The 15,543-nt window shown below is 37.8% G+C and overlaps 1 protein-coding gene across 3 annotated transcripts in view; it reads right to left on the bottom strand.

The window, feature by feature from the left end:
• Positions 1-564: 564 nt before the first annotated feature.
• JMJD1C (jumonji domain containing 1C) overlaps positions 565-15,543 on the bottom strand; it is a 112,864-nt gene continuing 97,885 nt past the window's right edge. For all 3 annotated transcript variants that reach the window (XM_081956197.1, XM_081956195.1, XM_081956196.1), the window contains 10 exons: positions 13,353-13,567; positions 12,520-12,798; positions 10,331-10,499; positions 8,676-8,766; positions 8,377-8,507; positions 7,914-8,036; positions 7,376-7,515; positions 5,916-6,092; positions 3,120-3,251; positions 565-1,481 (listed from right to left, as the gene is read on the bottom strand). In XM_081956197.1, coding sequence (XP_081812323.1) covers positions 1,392-1,481; positions 3,120-3,251; positions 5,916-6,092; positions 7,376-7,515; positions 7,914-8,036; positions 8,377-8,507; positions 8,676-8,766; positions 10,331-10,499; positions 12,520-12,798; positions 13,353-13,567 — 1,547 coding nt within the window. In that variant the 3' untranslated portion in view covers positions 565-1,391. The remainder of the gene's footprint in view (positions 1,482-3,119; positions 3,252-5,915; positions 6,093-7,375; positions 7,516-7,913; positions 8,037-8,376; positions 8,508-8,675; positions 8,767-10,330; positions 10,500-12,519; positions 12,799-13,352; positions 13,568-15,543) is intronic.

The raw sequence follows: 15,543 nt of genomic DNA on the forward strand, positions 1-15,543 counted from the left end.
CATTTTGGCTCCCAGATAAGCGCAGGGAGGCCTACTAGGCCCAAAATGGGGCGCGTGTGCATGGGGGATGGTGGTGCAGCTGAGCCAGAATGGAAATATTACTTTATTATAAACATAAAATGTATTGAAATATTTAAAATATTTTAAATATATAATACAATATATATTATTGGTAGCAAAACAGAAGCATACAAAGAATGTTATTTATGTCTTGTTTCCTAGTCCAAGGGTTTAAATTTGTTTTTTTAGATATCTGCCAATTGCAGTTTTTTAACACTGATTTTAAACTAGCATTTTTTCTATAGCCAGAGCTATAGTTAAAGATAATTCATAACAAGAAATAATTGAATTATGTTTATTCTTCATTAGTTAAATTTTCTTTGAACTGTGCTCTAACACTTTCACAGGAACTCTGGAGAGGGAAAAAAAGATTGACATTAAATGAAAAACCATTACATAGTCATCATTACACACACATTTGCAGCCATTCTGAGTGACTGCCCAGGCACACACATCTTTCACAAATGTGCCATAGAATGTGAAAAACGCACAATGACAACAGGGCTTGATAAAGTCCTTTTAATGGAAAATGTAAAACCCCTTTCAACTTTTGATGTACAAAGCATGTTTAACACTTGCACTTTTAACAAATTAAAGCAAGCCAATGTTTTAAAAAAATACATTATTGAATGTATATATGTATATATTTACATAGCATATTAAGTTTTATATTTAGCTTTAAAAGTTCACATGAATTTTACCAAAATGAGACAAATTTTAAATAAATTACACATTTCTGAAAATGTTTAATTGTACACTGAATAGCTTCAATAAAATACTGAAGTGTCTGTAGCATATATTTCATATATTTTTATGATACAAAGTTTACAGTTATTTGGCAGTAATTTTCAGATCATGACATGACTGCTGTGCGGATTCAGCAATGTTTCAATTGCAGGCAATAGCTGGTGTTTGTATCCTACTCTCACAGTTAACTGTCTCAATGCAGTGAAAAATATCCAAGTTATTTTAAACAAACTGTACAAATCACATTTACATTTGATCAACAATAGAGCATAGAATTCTGTAGTTTTTTTTCCAAAAATAAATACATCTTAAACTTTTGACAGTTTGAAAAATTCCATTTACACTATAATACATAACACCTCAGTGCCGGTTAGAGTCTCCCATTTCAAAAAAGCTCAAGTTAAACTCAAAAGCACTGAAAGCAGAGTCTATTTTGTTGCAGTGTCAGTAGCAAGTAAATATAAGAAACATATTTTCTTGGCACTGATAGTTCGTGCAGCTTATATTAGTGAAGACACTCTTTATCGTAAAGAAAAATACGATAGATTATTTTCTTCTGAGCCCAAGGAGGGAACCCATGCATTTTAATTTTCTTCAATATCTTCCATTTCATGTTCATGAGTTTTCAAAGCTCTCACCATTTCCTTAACTGCATGACATAATATATTTTTTATCTGTAAGAAAATCAAGGAAGAAATAAATGTTTGAAAAAAGACAGTGAGGGGAAGAGATGGGCTGGCTCATATAAATTTCTCAACTGCTTCTGTGCTTAACTGCTCTTCTCAAAGACATAATAATACGTACAACTGTGACTTCAGCTCTCTGTATGGACTATTAGATGCCAAGAAGGAGGCAGTCCAGGGCTGCCTCTCTAGAAACACAAGGAAAAGGATATGTATTTTCTAGGTATGGGATGTCAACTCAAGGCCCGGGGGCTGGATACAGCCTGCGGGGCACTTAGATCTGGCCCGTGGGGCCGCCCTGGTAACAGTGAAGAACTGACCCACGGTGCCTCTACCAGTGAAAATGGGCCCCCAAGCTCTGTTTTCGGTTGCCAGAGTTGTTGTGGCCGTTAGCAGAGCTTGCAGCAGAGTTGGACAGTGAGGAGGTTGGGGAGGAACATGGGCCAGTCCTGAAGTCTGGGGAAGGCTCTGACGAGTGCTCTGCATTGGAGGCAGAGATGGGGTCAGGGTTGTTTGACAGTTATCAGCTGCCTTCGGAGTCAGAGATCAGTGGGGCAGAAGAACAGCTGGAGTCTGTTCTCAATGTGCACATGCAGAGCTTCCAGGAGAAGGAACAGCTAAGGAACAAGGATCAACTTGGGAGTAAAGCCACAGGATTTGATAGTGAATAGCACCCCCATAAAGAGGAGCAAAAGGGGAGGGGAGTTTGCAGGAGACAATTAGTTCAATTCATTAGGGTGAAGATATGTTCCTGACTTCTTGCCAAGTAATTGCTGCTACAGCGTGGTGTTTGGAAGATATCGGCCTGGCAGCTCTCCAAGCCTGATCAAGGTCTGTAGTTGCGAAATCTCCTGAAAGACTGTTGGCTGGGACTTTGCTAGAGAGGAATTCCCTTTAAACTAAATAAAAGAAGTTTTATTGGGATGAGGAGTTGGCTTCATGATCTTGGGAAGCCTAGGTCAGAACAATGGCCTCCTGCAACCCTCTGCCAGTGAAAATGAGCTCGGGAGCCCGTTTTCGCTGGCAGAGCGCTCGGGCTACCCCAGGTGCTGACAGGAGTGGCGTTGAATTGGCCATGCCCACTCTGGCCATGCCACCTGAGGTCAAGCACAACCCTGATGTGGTCCTCAATGAAACTGAGAACCCCTGTTCTAGATTAATTTAAATACAGGCAGTCCCTGACATACAACCACTCATTTAGTGACTGTTCGATGTTATAGTGGCACTGAAAAAAGTGACTTATGACCTGTTCTTGCACTTAACACCCATCACAGCACGGCCACACGATCATAGTTCAGACGCTTGGCAACTGACGTGTATTTACCAAAGTTACAGCGTCCTGTCATTTGCATCATTCCCAGCCAGCTTCTGACAAGCAAAGTCAACGGCCAGATTTGCTTCATACGTGAGTGATTCACTTAAACCACCATGGCTAAAAAGGTTGCAATGTCAGCATGACTGACTTAACAGTCCTTCTTAGCAACAGGAATTCTGGTCCAGACTGTAAGTCAGGACTACCTGTACAAGCAATATAGCGGTATGCCTGCTGCCATCTCCGATTCAGAGAGAGGATTAGAGAAGGGTAGCATTTCACCAGAAAGTGGATTGTGACAAGCATTCGTCTGTTACCTGCAGCTTATCATCATAGTTGATTTCTTCCTTTGAGAGCCTAAGCTCTTGTGTTAAATGAAAAGATTGTGTAAGATGTTCTGGAGATACAAAATCTTCTGTTACTTGAATGCAGCTATGAAAATTTTGCACCTGAGCAAAAAAATAAAATAAAAATCAATTATTATTGGAAAGTTTATATAAGTTGATTGAAAAGGAAATGTAATAGAAATTTCCGGCACAAAATTTACAGACAGATATTATGCCTCCATAAATTTGTTACATGCTATAATTTATTTTCATTTTCATTTAAGCAAAAAGCCTAACAAAAAGATATTTCTTTGGTCAACAAATTGTAATACAATTTAACTGACAAAACCAAAACAAAGCATCTTGTAACGTAATAAAAAAATAGATTTTATTTTACAGTATGATGATTGAACGAAAGCCATATAGGAATTACACAGCAGTAAAGACACCAACTTTAAACACAACACAATTCAGATTGGCAGTGATGGATCAGAATTTCTATCTTTAAAGATATATATTTTTAAAAGGAATTCAAAGTTTATTGTGTAACATAAAAAAGAAAAGGGATCAGAGCCAGAGCAGATGGAAACACAGTGTCAGAGAACTTCCAACATATGTCTCCTTCTTTTCTAGGCAGGCTACCTAGTGAGCCGTGGTGGCACAGTGGTTAGAGTGCAGTACTGCAGGCTACTTCTGCTGATTGCCAGCTATCTGCAATTTGCCAGGCTCCAGGTTGACTCAGCCTTCCATCTTTCCGAGGTGGGTAAAATGAGGACCAAATTGTTGGGGGAAATATGCTGACTCTGTAAACCCCTTAGAAAGGGCTGTAAAACGGTATATAAGTCTAAGCGCTATTGCTATTGCTGCCAGAGGGGCTAAATCTGGTGGGGAAAGATGGGGTCTTTTCTGTGATGTCATCTGGTATTCACAAGATTGACAGCTGATCCCCAGAGATGGAACTAACAACTTCACCCTCTAGGACAGAGGTGTCAAACTAAAGGCCCCCGGGCCGCATACGGCCCATGGGGCTGCCCTGGAAACCGCCAAGAACTGAGTCGTGGTGCTTCTGCCAGTGAAAACTGGCTCCTGAGCTCCGTTTTCAGCTGCCACAGCCTCTTGCAACCCTCTGCCAGTGAAAACGGAACTCAGGAGCCCGTTTTTTGCTGGCAGAGTGCTTGGGCCACCCCAGACAGGAGTGACATCAAGCTGACCAAGCCCCCCCCCAATCAAACACAACCTTGATGTGGCCCTCAATGAAATTGGGTTTGACACCCCTGCTCTAAGAGAAGTCTCTAGGTTCTTGTAACCCCAAACCCTTTCCCTTTCTGAGAGAAGGACTAGTTCTCCTTTAAAAGCCAGACTAAAGGGGGAGGATGGAAAGAGTTGGGGTTTAACCATTCTCTTCCTTCACTAATTCTGCTGGAATTTGCAGAAAGCAAAATTAACTTGCTTGATTAGAGAAAAAGCAACAACTATATTTATCTGGAAACCCCTTAAAGATATTTTGCTTAAAAATAATAAAAATCAATTTGTGATATATGGGTTTGAAGATTAAAAAGGATAGCTTATGGAAAGAAGGCAATTATGACGTAATCTTAGAGAGGGGGTAAAATATAAATGCATTTATAACTGCTTTCCTTTCAAATTAGAAGCTTGTCAGAACCACCACTAATTTATCCTTAGCTCAGTGTTACATCGAAGAAGGCAAACAAGAAAATACTTAAAAAAAAAACTTAAACCCCAATCTTTGAGACAATGCCTAATGCATTAAAATATTCCAAACAATCAAACCAAAACCTTGTTAATCTTTGGCCAAGTCAGTGAAATCCTAGAACAGGATTTAGCAACATCAATAGCAATAGCACTTCTACAGGGCTTCTCAGTCATCCAGGTCATGGTTGTCCCAAAGGTGCTTTTTTAGGAGGCAACTGGACTTCCGTGTTTTTTCTTTGAAAAAGCACCGTTGGGACAACCATGACCTGGATGGCTGAGAAGCCCTGTAGACTTTTAGCCATGCACTTTGGGATGAACACACTTCGAATGGTGTGGGAGTATGAATGGATTTCCAAAAAAATTGCAGACTGCAGGAACTATTTGCACCACTCAGGTGACCCAGAGGAGATAGCTAAACCTCCAAGTCTTCAGCGACCCTCTAAAACGGTGGTAGTCAACCTGGTCCTTACCGCCCACTAGTGGGCGTTCCAGCTTTCATGGTGGGCGGTAGGGCTTTGCTGTAACTCTGCTTTATAAATTTTATAAAGTAAAGTTACTTCCCTACTTTATAAATCACCATTACTGTGGAATCAGTGGGCGGTTAGAAAAATTTACTACTAACAGAGATACAAAAGTGGGCGGGAGGTATAAAAAGGTTGACTGCCCCTGCTCTAAAAGGATGCAGATGACCAGCTATCTGCAAGGAATATAAATCCTTCCATTCCCCACCATCCAGAGTGGAAGCAGCTTCTTGGATGAAGCTCCTTTGGGACAATAGCACATATACCGCTTCACAGTGCTTTACAGCTCTTTCTAAGCAGTTTACAGAGTCGGCCTCTTGCCCCCAGCAATCTGGCCCCTCATTTTACAGACCTCAGAAGGATGGAAGGCTGAGTCAACCTTGAGCCAGTGAGACTCAAATTGCCAAACTGCAGTCAGCTGGCAGTCAGCAAGGAGCTGGCAGTACTGCATTCTAACCTCTGCGCCGCCACAGAAAATAAACATTTCTGTTTATTTTCTCTTCATTTCACTTTTTAAAAAAAGATTAAAGTAACATGTTACGTATAGCTTTACCTGGTGCAGAGCGCCTGCTGGTAAAACCACAGCATCACCCAGAAACTGGATGAGAGTACATGTTTTTACTCCGTATTCTTCAAACAGTCTTTGGCGGAGCGTTTTGTTTACATACCAACTCTGATCACGTATAGGATCATGCTCTGGTAATACATCTAAACCTTGTTCCTTTGCGACCTGTAATACATTTGGAAAAAAAAAAAGAATCACCCGTGATGATTAAGGAATGAGTATAAATAAATACACATCAGCTACAATAAAATTCTGATTTCAAGGTACCGTATTTTTCGGAGTATAAGATGCACCTTTTTTCCCTCAAAAAAAAGAGGGTGAGGATCTCTTATACACCGAACACAACATTTTTGGCCTACTGAAACCCCGCCCCCTTTGCAAAAATGGACATGCAGAGGGGGTTTGGGAGGCTTGCAAAATGCTCCTGAGGGCTGGGGAGGGCAAAAACAAGCAAAAAATGGAGCGTCCCCCCCACAGCTCCCGAGAGCACTCTACAAGCCTCCCAAAGCTCTGCGTGCCCCCCCCCCCCTTTTTTTGCAAAAAACAAGGCATGCAGAGGATTTGGGAGGCCTGCAGAGTGCAAGAACTTTTTTTAAAAAAAAATTACCTCTTCAAAATCATGGTGCGTCTTATAGTCCGTAAAATACAGTAAATTTACCTTCTTTTCTGCTGCTGAATTCATGTTTGTGCTATCAATTTGAAAGGATTATTCTTTCTTTCTGAACATGCATGTTGTTGCACAAAAGACGTGTGAAGGGGTGTTTGTCTTCTGGCTTAGTTCTCCTCAAACCCCATCTCTAGTGCTTCTTTTCACAGCGTATGTGTAGATTAGTTAATTGAGAGAAGAATTAATGTCCTAGTACACTGAGTCAGGTGGCACTCCTGAACATGCAGACAGCCACACTTAAATTTCAGAACTCATAATAGCACTTCTGTGTTGCATCTTCTTCTCCCCTGCAAAAATTGGATTGCATAGGAAAAAGCCTGCTTCCCTACTTTGGGTGTGGTAAACTTCACTATCAATTAAATCAGTGGCCCCAAATCTTTTGGGCACGAGGGACCAGTTCCATGGAGAAAGGTTTTTTTATGGACCTGGAAGGGTTTTGCATGCTGCCTGTATCCCGCTAATGGCGCTTGCTTGTTTGCGTGGCCTGGTTGCTGGAACGCTGCGGACCAGTGCTGGTCCACATACTGGGGGTTGGGGACCCCTCAATTAAGTAACGTGTAACAACAAATAACATAAAAAATAAAAAACCAAATGCTTTTAAGTTAAGGATTACCTGTACATGTTGTAATAATCATATTTGTAGGATGTATTTTACATTATGGAACCAATAATACTGACTGTTTCATCTACTATTGTCTAGAAATTGGGCACACACCTTATAATTAGTTCTGTAACAAAGACTACTTAGTTCTAATGTAAAGTAGAAATAAATCAAACTAACTTTTTGTAGAAACTCCTTTATTTTGTCGGCATCCTTGTTGGCATAAATATGCCACAAGGCACCTGGCAATTCACTTGAATCCTTCAGTCTTTTTCTTAGCAGATCATCCAAATCTTCTTCTTCAAACTTTTTTAATACCCCTGTGAATTGACAAATGGTATCACTTTCTAGAGATGGAAAAGTTTTGATATATGGCTAATACATTCTTCTATTGAATTTAACCAAAAGACAGAGAATTTCAAAATCCTGTCTGATTAAAAATTATAAAGCAACATTTAAAACATAGATTTAAGTATTTCAAGAAGGGAAAATGTAGATAAATAATGTTTCAGTGACTTTTAACTTCACATTTTGCTAGCTTTTCCACATGAGCCTATCTTAGGATTCAAACTATTATGATAAAACCATGTTTAAAATGGAGTAATCTCATGACAACTAGAATTTTAAAAATACTATGCTGGGCTGATTTATGCTAAATTTAAAGATTCTACTGCACATATTAATATGGCAACATGTACACATTAAGATGTTATTTTACCTGATTTTGAAGGGACTCCATTCCCCTTTGCTATACCAACACTGACAAGGATGTTCACAATGTCAGATACTTCAATATGAAGGTTTGTAGTTCCTACATCATGGTCTTTTGCAGCAGCTACACCTTTTGCAAAAATAAAGTATAAATGTATCAAAACACTTTCTTAACCCAATCTTTATTTTTCATCTACAATAAAATTAAAGCCAAAAAATGCAACACACTGTATGTCAAACACTTCTATCACATAAAATGTAGCTATAAATAAAAAGCTTAAAATAATTTTATAAATAATAGATATAATAGTGGCGATCATCAGGACCAGTACGATAATTCAGTCATTAAGTTTGATGGAAGTACCTTTAAGGTCTTCATATTTTCTCAGACAGACAGAAGGCTTTTTTAAATGAAATTGGCTTTTTCCCCCATTATAAAAACCTCAATCCATCAAATGAAGGTTACTTACCATATGCGCTGCATAATCTAGGTCCCAAATCTGGGCGTACAAAAAATCCTGGCAAGTACGAAGCCAAATTAAGTTTTCCCTCTGGGTTACAATATTCAGGCAGCGGTAAACTTTTTAATAAATCTTCATACCTGAAAAAAATAAAGATGGAAGCAACAAAAATATTTCAGAGGAGTACTTCAAAGAAAGACAATTGCTGTGAGCTGCCCAAAGTTATTGGATACGAGGCAGGTAACAAATAAATGTTCATAAACAAATCAATAAAGTAAATCAATAAATGAATTTAAACAAATAAATACCTTGCAGGCATCATGGTCTTGAAATCGTCCCCTGAAGGCAAGTCTTTCAGCTTCAGTACAATGGTTTCTCCATTTTTACTTTTTTGCCGCTCTGAAAATACATAGGTTAAGTGGATGGGGTGAGCTATGAAAATGCTTGCGATATTGGATGGTATTTAACTGTATTGTGTTCTGGAATTTCTCAAACTTCTCCTGTCTCTCACATTTTTCTTACTCTCTTTCAAAGGGTTCTGTTCGACCCTCTGAAATCAACTGAGAGTTGGGGGTGAAAAAATAAAATGGCCACTCCTGAGACACCTAAGTGGAGGGAGCAAGCTGACTCATAGACTAGTGGTCCCCAACCTTTGAGGCTTGGAGGTCCGGCTGGGGGGGGAGGGGAATCAAACCACACGAGTGGTGGTGTCAAGCCTGAATTGTATAGTGGGACTGCTTGTACCTTTGGGTATTCTAATACGAATTCAATTTGACACAGTTTGGAGCTGAAGGAGGATAGAGCCTTTAGTCCAGGGGTGGGTTCCGGCTGCCACTACTGCTGGTTTGTTCAGGGATGCGCCACGGGTGCACATGCGCAGTGTAACAAAAATTGCTCTGCACATGCGCAGAAGGAAAAAACAAGATGACAAACGGATTTGGGGCATGGCAAGTCTGGGTCGCTGCCGGTTCCAATGACCCAAGCCGCCAAGTTACTACCGGTTCGGCCAAACTGGTCCGAACCGGTAGGAACCCACCTCTGCTTCAGTCAAAACAACATAGCTAGCCGATGAGTCAACCACATTCCAACAGCTAGGTGACCAGAGAAGGAGAAGAGGCGTCACTAAGTAACCATCTCCCATCTTGGTTGGACAACTTAAGAATCCTAAACTTATATTGGAATGAAAAGCCTGGGAACTTTAGTACTGGCTTTTCACTAGTTAGTTAGTGCCAATATGGTGTATCTAAATAAATGTGTACTTTGAGAAAAGGAATGCACACAGCTTGACTGCATGTGCGGACCAGCCCGCTTCTCGCACGGCCCAGTTTTGAATAGGTTATGGCCTGGTAGTGGGCCACAGCCCGGGGCTTGGGGACCCCTGCCATAGACCTTGATTACATACACAAAATGAAACACTTAATTCTTCTAAAACAAAATGCAGCTAATATTAATAACAGTCCAAAATTTTATTTATAACTAGTATTTTATTACTGTGGGAATGCTCATGTTGTTCACTTTCATATTTAAATTATGATGCATCATAATTTGTGTGAATATTTCCAGAAATTTCCATGTATTATCATTATTAAAATTTGTATATTAGTTTATATTTGACAAGAGGGAATTAAGCTCCTGCAACAGGAATCTTAATTTCTTTCCTGACAGTTCTTCTATTTTTGAAGAATCAGAGGATTGCAGCCTACAAATGTACAAGTAACATTTTTAAAAAAAAGTACATTCGAAAAGATAACATTGCAAAACTATTAATAAGGCAATTTGTGTATTTGCATTGTTAATGAATCCAACATATTATTTACATAACCTTGTGTCTAAAATGTAATGAAAGGATGAATTGTTATGTTTTCATATCATATTTATATCCTCTATTTTCAATTATATTACATATGCACACAAACATATTTGCATACAATTATTTGAAGGTATAAACAAAAAAGAAACATACTTGAAATTTCTTCAAAACCATCCCAGAATTCCTTGACATTGCCACTTGCAGTAATGCTATCTTTGCAGTTCAGAAGATCAGCTTTTAAATCACCAAAATCTGAACTAATAAAATCTGCCTTCCACAAGCTGGCATTCATTTTTTTGTGGATTCCGGAGACTAATGCAAACTGGAAAACATAATATAAAAACATCCATAAGCAGTAGTATTTGTTTAAAAATTGTGATTTATACATAGGTATTCCTTGACTTAAGTTACAACTGCTGCACTCCCCCCCCCCCCCCCAGTGACCATGGGGTCACATTTCAGAGACTACCTTGCAGGTGTGACTGGTTGCAGCATCCCATGGTCCATGACTGCAACTTGTGACATTTTTTTGCCCACTGGAGATGCTGGATTCACTTAATGACCACATGGGTCACTTAATTAGTTTAACAACTATAAGTGACTTGCTTTATGGCCATTTTAAAAATGGCTGTGAAATCTATTCTAGTTGTAAGTTGAGGGCTGATGGCCTTCAGGAGTAGCCACATAAAGGCTAAGAGGTATTGCCCCACAAGTTTTTCAAAATGGTCTAATCTTTTGAAGCCAGCCAAGCTGGTAACCAGCACATCGTCTTGTGATAGTGAATTCTAAAATTTAATAACATGTTGCACGCAAAAAATCTTTTTGTCTGGTCTGATTCTTTCAGGATTCAGCTTCATTGGGCAAATTCTAGTTCTAGTTTTTGGGGAAGGACAAAATCGCTCCTCGTCCATTTTACACCAGTCATACTTTTGCACACCTCAACTTTGTCCCCTGACATTCACCCCCTTTCTAGACTAAAAAGCCCCAAATATTTCTGCATAGGAGCCTTCTTCTCTAGCTCCACTATATTCCCCTTTGAAGTAACCAGAACTGCCCACAATACTCTACACCAGTGTTTTCCTGATGGGTATCGCTGGCTGGGGAATTCTGGGAGTTGAAGTCCGCACATCTTAAGTTTATCAAATTTGCAAAACACTGTTTTGGATGTAGTTTCAATTACTGATTTATACAAGGGCATTGTAATATTGGCAACTCTATTTTTAATAGCTTCTTATTATCCCTAATATGCGGTTTGCTTTTTTTTTTTTTTTTACAACAGATGCATATTGATATTGAGCTGTTCACCTTTAACCCAATATATTTTTCCTCTTTAATGACTGATAACTGTGATCCCACTAGGTTGTATGAGTAGTTAATAAATTTATTAGTAACCTTAAATTTAACAAGTAAATACATTTCATGAATTTTGTCTGGTATGAACCTATTTACTAAAAAAACCACACCTACATGGAGCCAAAATATTAACTGAATCTATTATTAGGGGCATATAAATTTATCCAAATGGTGGATGCAAAAGATTATTGTATGTATTTTTTTTTGTTATAGAGGTAAATCTGCATAATAAATTAACTGCAGTCATTTGAAGTAATTATTCATGTTTGGCAGAACTAATAAGATCTGAATTTAAGTTCAAGATTTGAATTTTCTTTGTACTGAATACTACCCTTGGTGATATTAGAATGTTGTTACCTATACAGCTGGTAACTATTTTCAACCAGCCTCTCTCTTTACTACCGAGTTATTTTACTCGCTGAAGCATTGATGTGGAACATTTTCTTCAGAAAATAATAACACTGACATATTTGGAACAACTACTGCTTTCTCCATTCGGTCTACCATACTTTCAGAGACTGGGGACTAATATCGGGTAATGGAATTTTTATCTAAATTTAGCTGTAGGACTGCTCCCACTGACAAATGTATTACCATATTTTTTGGACTATTAAGATGCACTGGTGTATAAGACGTACCAAGATTTCGAAGAGGTAAGTAAGAAAAAAAAAGTTTTTGTCCTCCCTGGCCCCCAGGAGCACTCTGCAGGCTTCAGCAGGGCTGAGGGAAGGCAAAAATGCCTCAGTTTTTGCGAAAAACAGCCCATTTTATTTTTGCAAAAATGGGATGTGGGGTGTGGGGCTGTATTTGGTATATAAGATGCACCAACATTTCTACACTCTTTTTTTGGGGGGGTGCGTCTTATACTCAGAAAAATACGGTAATTGCCTTTTAAAGTATTAAAAAAACCCTCAATAAATATCATTTAAAAGAATGAAAAAATTGATGCCTTGTCAGCTGCTTTTTAAAAAGAACACTTTAATATATACCTTTCCTTGTTTCCAACACTCTTTGAAGAGTTTCCAGTTGTTGCTGTTTTCATGATCGCTGAGCCACAAAACATGCTTATTACAAATCCATGAATGTGGAATATGACTGAATAATCTGTTGTTATCATCTGAAGTGCTTTTTCTGTTGTTCTTTGGCTCTTCCTTCATTTCAGATTTTACACTTATCTTTGATGTTCTATTTGGTGGTATCTTGTTTTCTACAACTGAAGCAATTATGTCGTCAAGAATGTTTGGCATAGTCCTTCCACTTTTGCTACTCTATTGGAAAAATAAAATGAGGACTTAAGCAGTCTTTAGTTTTTTCTTAACCAATCTAAAATATATATATATATACTCATCATACTGAATGTTTAACTGTAATATAGTATTAGTTTTATTACATTGTTCATCACTTTGTGCCCAAATCCTTCTGATTGTTATATAAATACAGAACCATTTCAGTAGTAAATTAACCACATATTCGTAATGCAAACATGAATCTTTATAATTCTGTTTTATGTCTGAATACTAACTAAATTAGTACATTTAAGCTGCTTTCCCAGGGAAATCTGGGATGAGAAAATAACACAGCTCAATAAATTTAAATAATCTCTTGGATGTGCTATTTTTTGAATTGTAGACCTCTGTTGCTGTTTGACCAAATGTTTTAATTTAGACAAGTATTTCAAGAATAGGTTAGAATAAATACCAAAAGTAGGGTGCTTTTGATCTTGTTTCTCTACTACTCACTACTACTACTGACATCTAAGCTATGAAATAGGTCCTCTCTATCCTAATACAACTAGAACCCAGCATTTTGACAACACACTCACTGCTGTTCCTGTTGAATAAACCGGAGCAAAAGCAATGCCAGCATCTGTGGAGCCTAGGCGCAATTTGCAAGCTGTAGTAGTCAGCAGGTCTCGTAATGTTGAGCCCTGCTCATTATTTTGAGACAAAGGAGTTGACACCTTGAAATTAAGTGATTCTGAGTTGTCTTGCTCTTGTTCCTCCTTTGTATGCTTTCCAAGGGGATAATCTTTGTTTTCTAAAATCAATATATATATATATAGACAGGGAACAAGTTACATAATTATGCAATGGCAAGGAGCAGGTATACTACTAGCAGATTGTATTTTATAATGAAGTGCATGACACAATTCTACTGCTTTAGTCACATAACATCAGAGATTGAATTAAAAGCTTCAGAATGCAATCAATACTATTTAACTTGCATCATAAAAAAGAGCAGAAATACTAAAACTTCTTTTACATAAGACATCAATACAAAATACTAAAAAAGCCCATAATTTTACATGTTATGGCACAATGGAAGCCATTACCAATGAGCCAGAGATGGTATTCTATTTTTTTCACTACCGATTCGGTAGCGCGAGCACATCTGGGCATGCCAGAACCTTCTGCGCATGCGCAGAAGGTTCTTGATGACATCAGCGTGGGTGGGCAGAGCCTTGCGCCACTGCCACTACTGGTTCGCCAGAACCGGTGCAAACTGGCAGCATGTCATCTCTGCAATGAGCCACATATGTTATTCAAACTTAAAAGTCAATAGCTTTCTCCTTTATGGGAAAAAAACCACCCCAGCACCAGGTGTGTCTCCTGGATTTTTCAACAGATACTGTTATCACTGGCTCTAGTATCCTTCTGGAGCATCTGGAAGGATTGGTTTTTTTTTTTTAAAATAGTGGTTCTATTTCTTCACATTGGGTCATATGTAGAAGTGTTGGTGAATTACAGTTGCTGCATTGAGTCCAACTTGTCCCTCATGCTGTTCACAATATACATGAAACTACTTGGAAGAGTGCAAATGGCAATTCCGTGACCATGGGATCTGCAACTGTTTTTTTTTTAAAGTTTTTATTTTCTACAAACATGTCAATGCGTGAACAGTGTGGCACCTGAGCGTCATACATTTTAATGCAAATAAAATAGTATTAATCATATTTGTTTCTTTTAACAAGCTTACATGATCCTTGTAATAATACACATATTTTATTAAATTTCACCCTATTCTAAGTGTCATACCTTTTAATACAAATAGAATATTATTATTCATATTTATTACTTTTAGCAAACTTATATAATTCTAATAATAGTACAAACATTTATGTTAAATTGAAATCTGCCATTATTTGCTTGTTCAATTTATAATCCTTCATTATTTGGTTATTCAATATTTCAATATATTTTTAATGTCAATCACCATATTCTGTCATACATTTTAATACAAATAAAGTATTTTAATCATATTTGTTATATTTAGCAAACATACATATATTCATATTGAATTATAATCTTCCATTATTTATTTAATCAATAGTTCAATATTTTTTTATGCCAGTCATATTATTTAAGTATACTTAGTAATACCATCATTCAAATTCTGATTTCGCCTCTTATTATTACTTCTCCTCATTATATAAAAATGTGTATTTTATTAATCCCCCCACTCTAGTTTCTATCCCGATTCTAACTTTGATTATGCCACTGCTGTATTTAAACACATCCCCTCTCTAACCATCATCTCTTATCCACTTTAAAGCTTTGTTTGTTTGTTTTAGATTGGCAACTGTTACAAGGGCAAGCTGGTTACCAAAAGTGCCTGATCATGTGGCCATGTCATGGTCATTGTGACACATTGTGATGGCTGGAATTTTGAGAACTGCCCATAAATATAATTTGTCCAGCACATCGCATCTTCAAATGATTGCTGAACAAGGGGCCAGTAAGTGTAGACTACCTGTATACAATTTATACTGGATAGTATACAATAAATTGTATTACATTGTATGTTATATGATACTACTGCACTACATACTGCACAACATACTATACTTAGTCTTCAATAAATCTGTAAAATATATATCCTTTTGCCAAGATTTAATTAGCTTTAGTGTTAAACGTTCATTCATATATTTTAACTATTACAGTCTGCTTTTCTTTTGTAAATTTTGTTAGTAATTTTGAACATTTGACACAATAGAAAGATGGGGCATCTATCAA

Source organism: Natrix helvetica, assembly GCF_964273705.1.
Source record: "Natrix helvetica genome assembly, chromosome: 5".
Taxonomy (NCBI): domain Eukaryota; kingdom Metazoa; phylum Chordata; class Lepidosauria; order Squamata; family Natricidae; genus Natrix; species Natrix helvetica.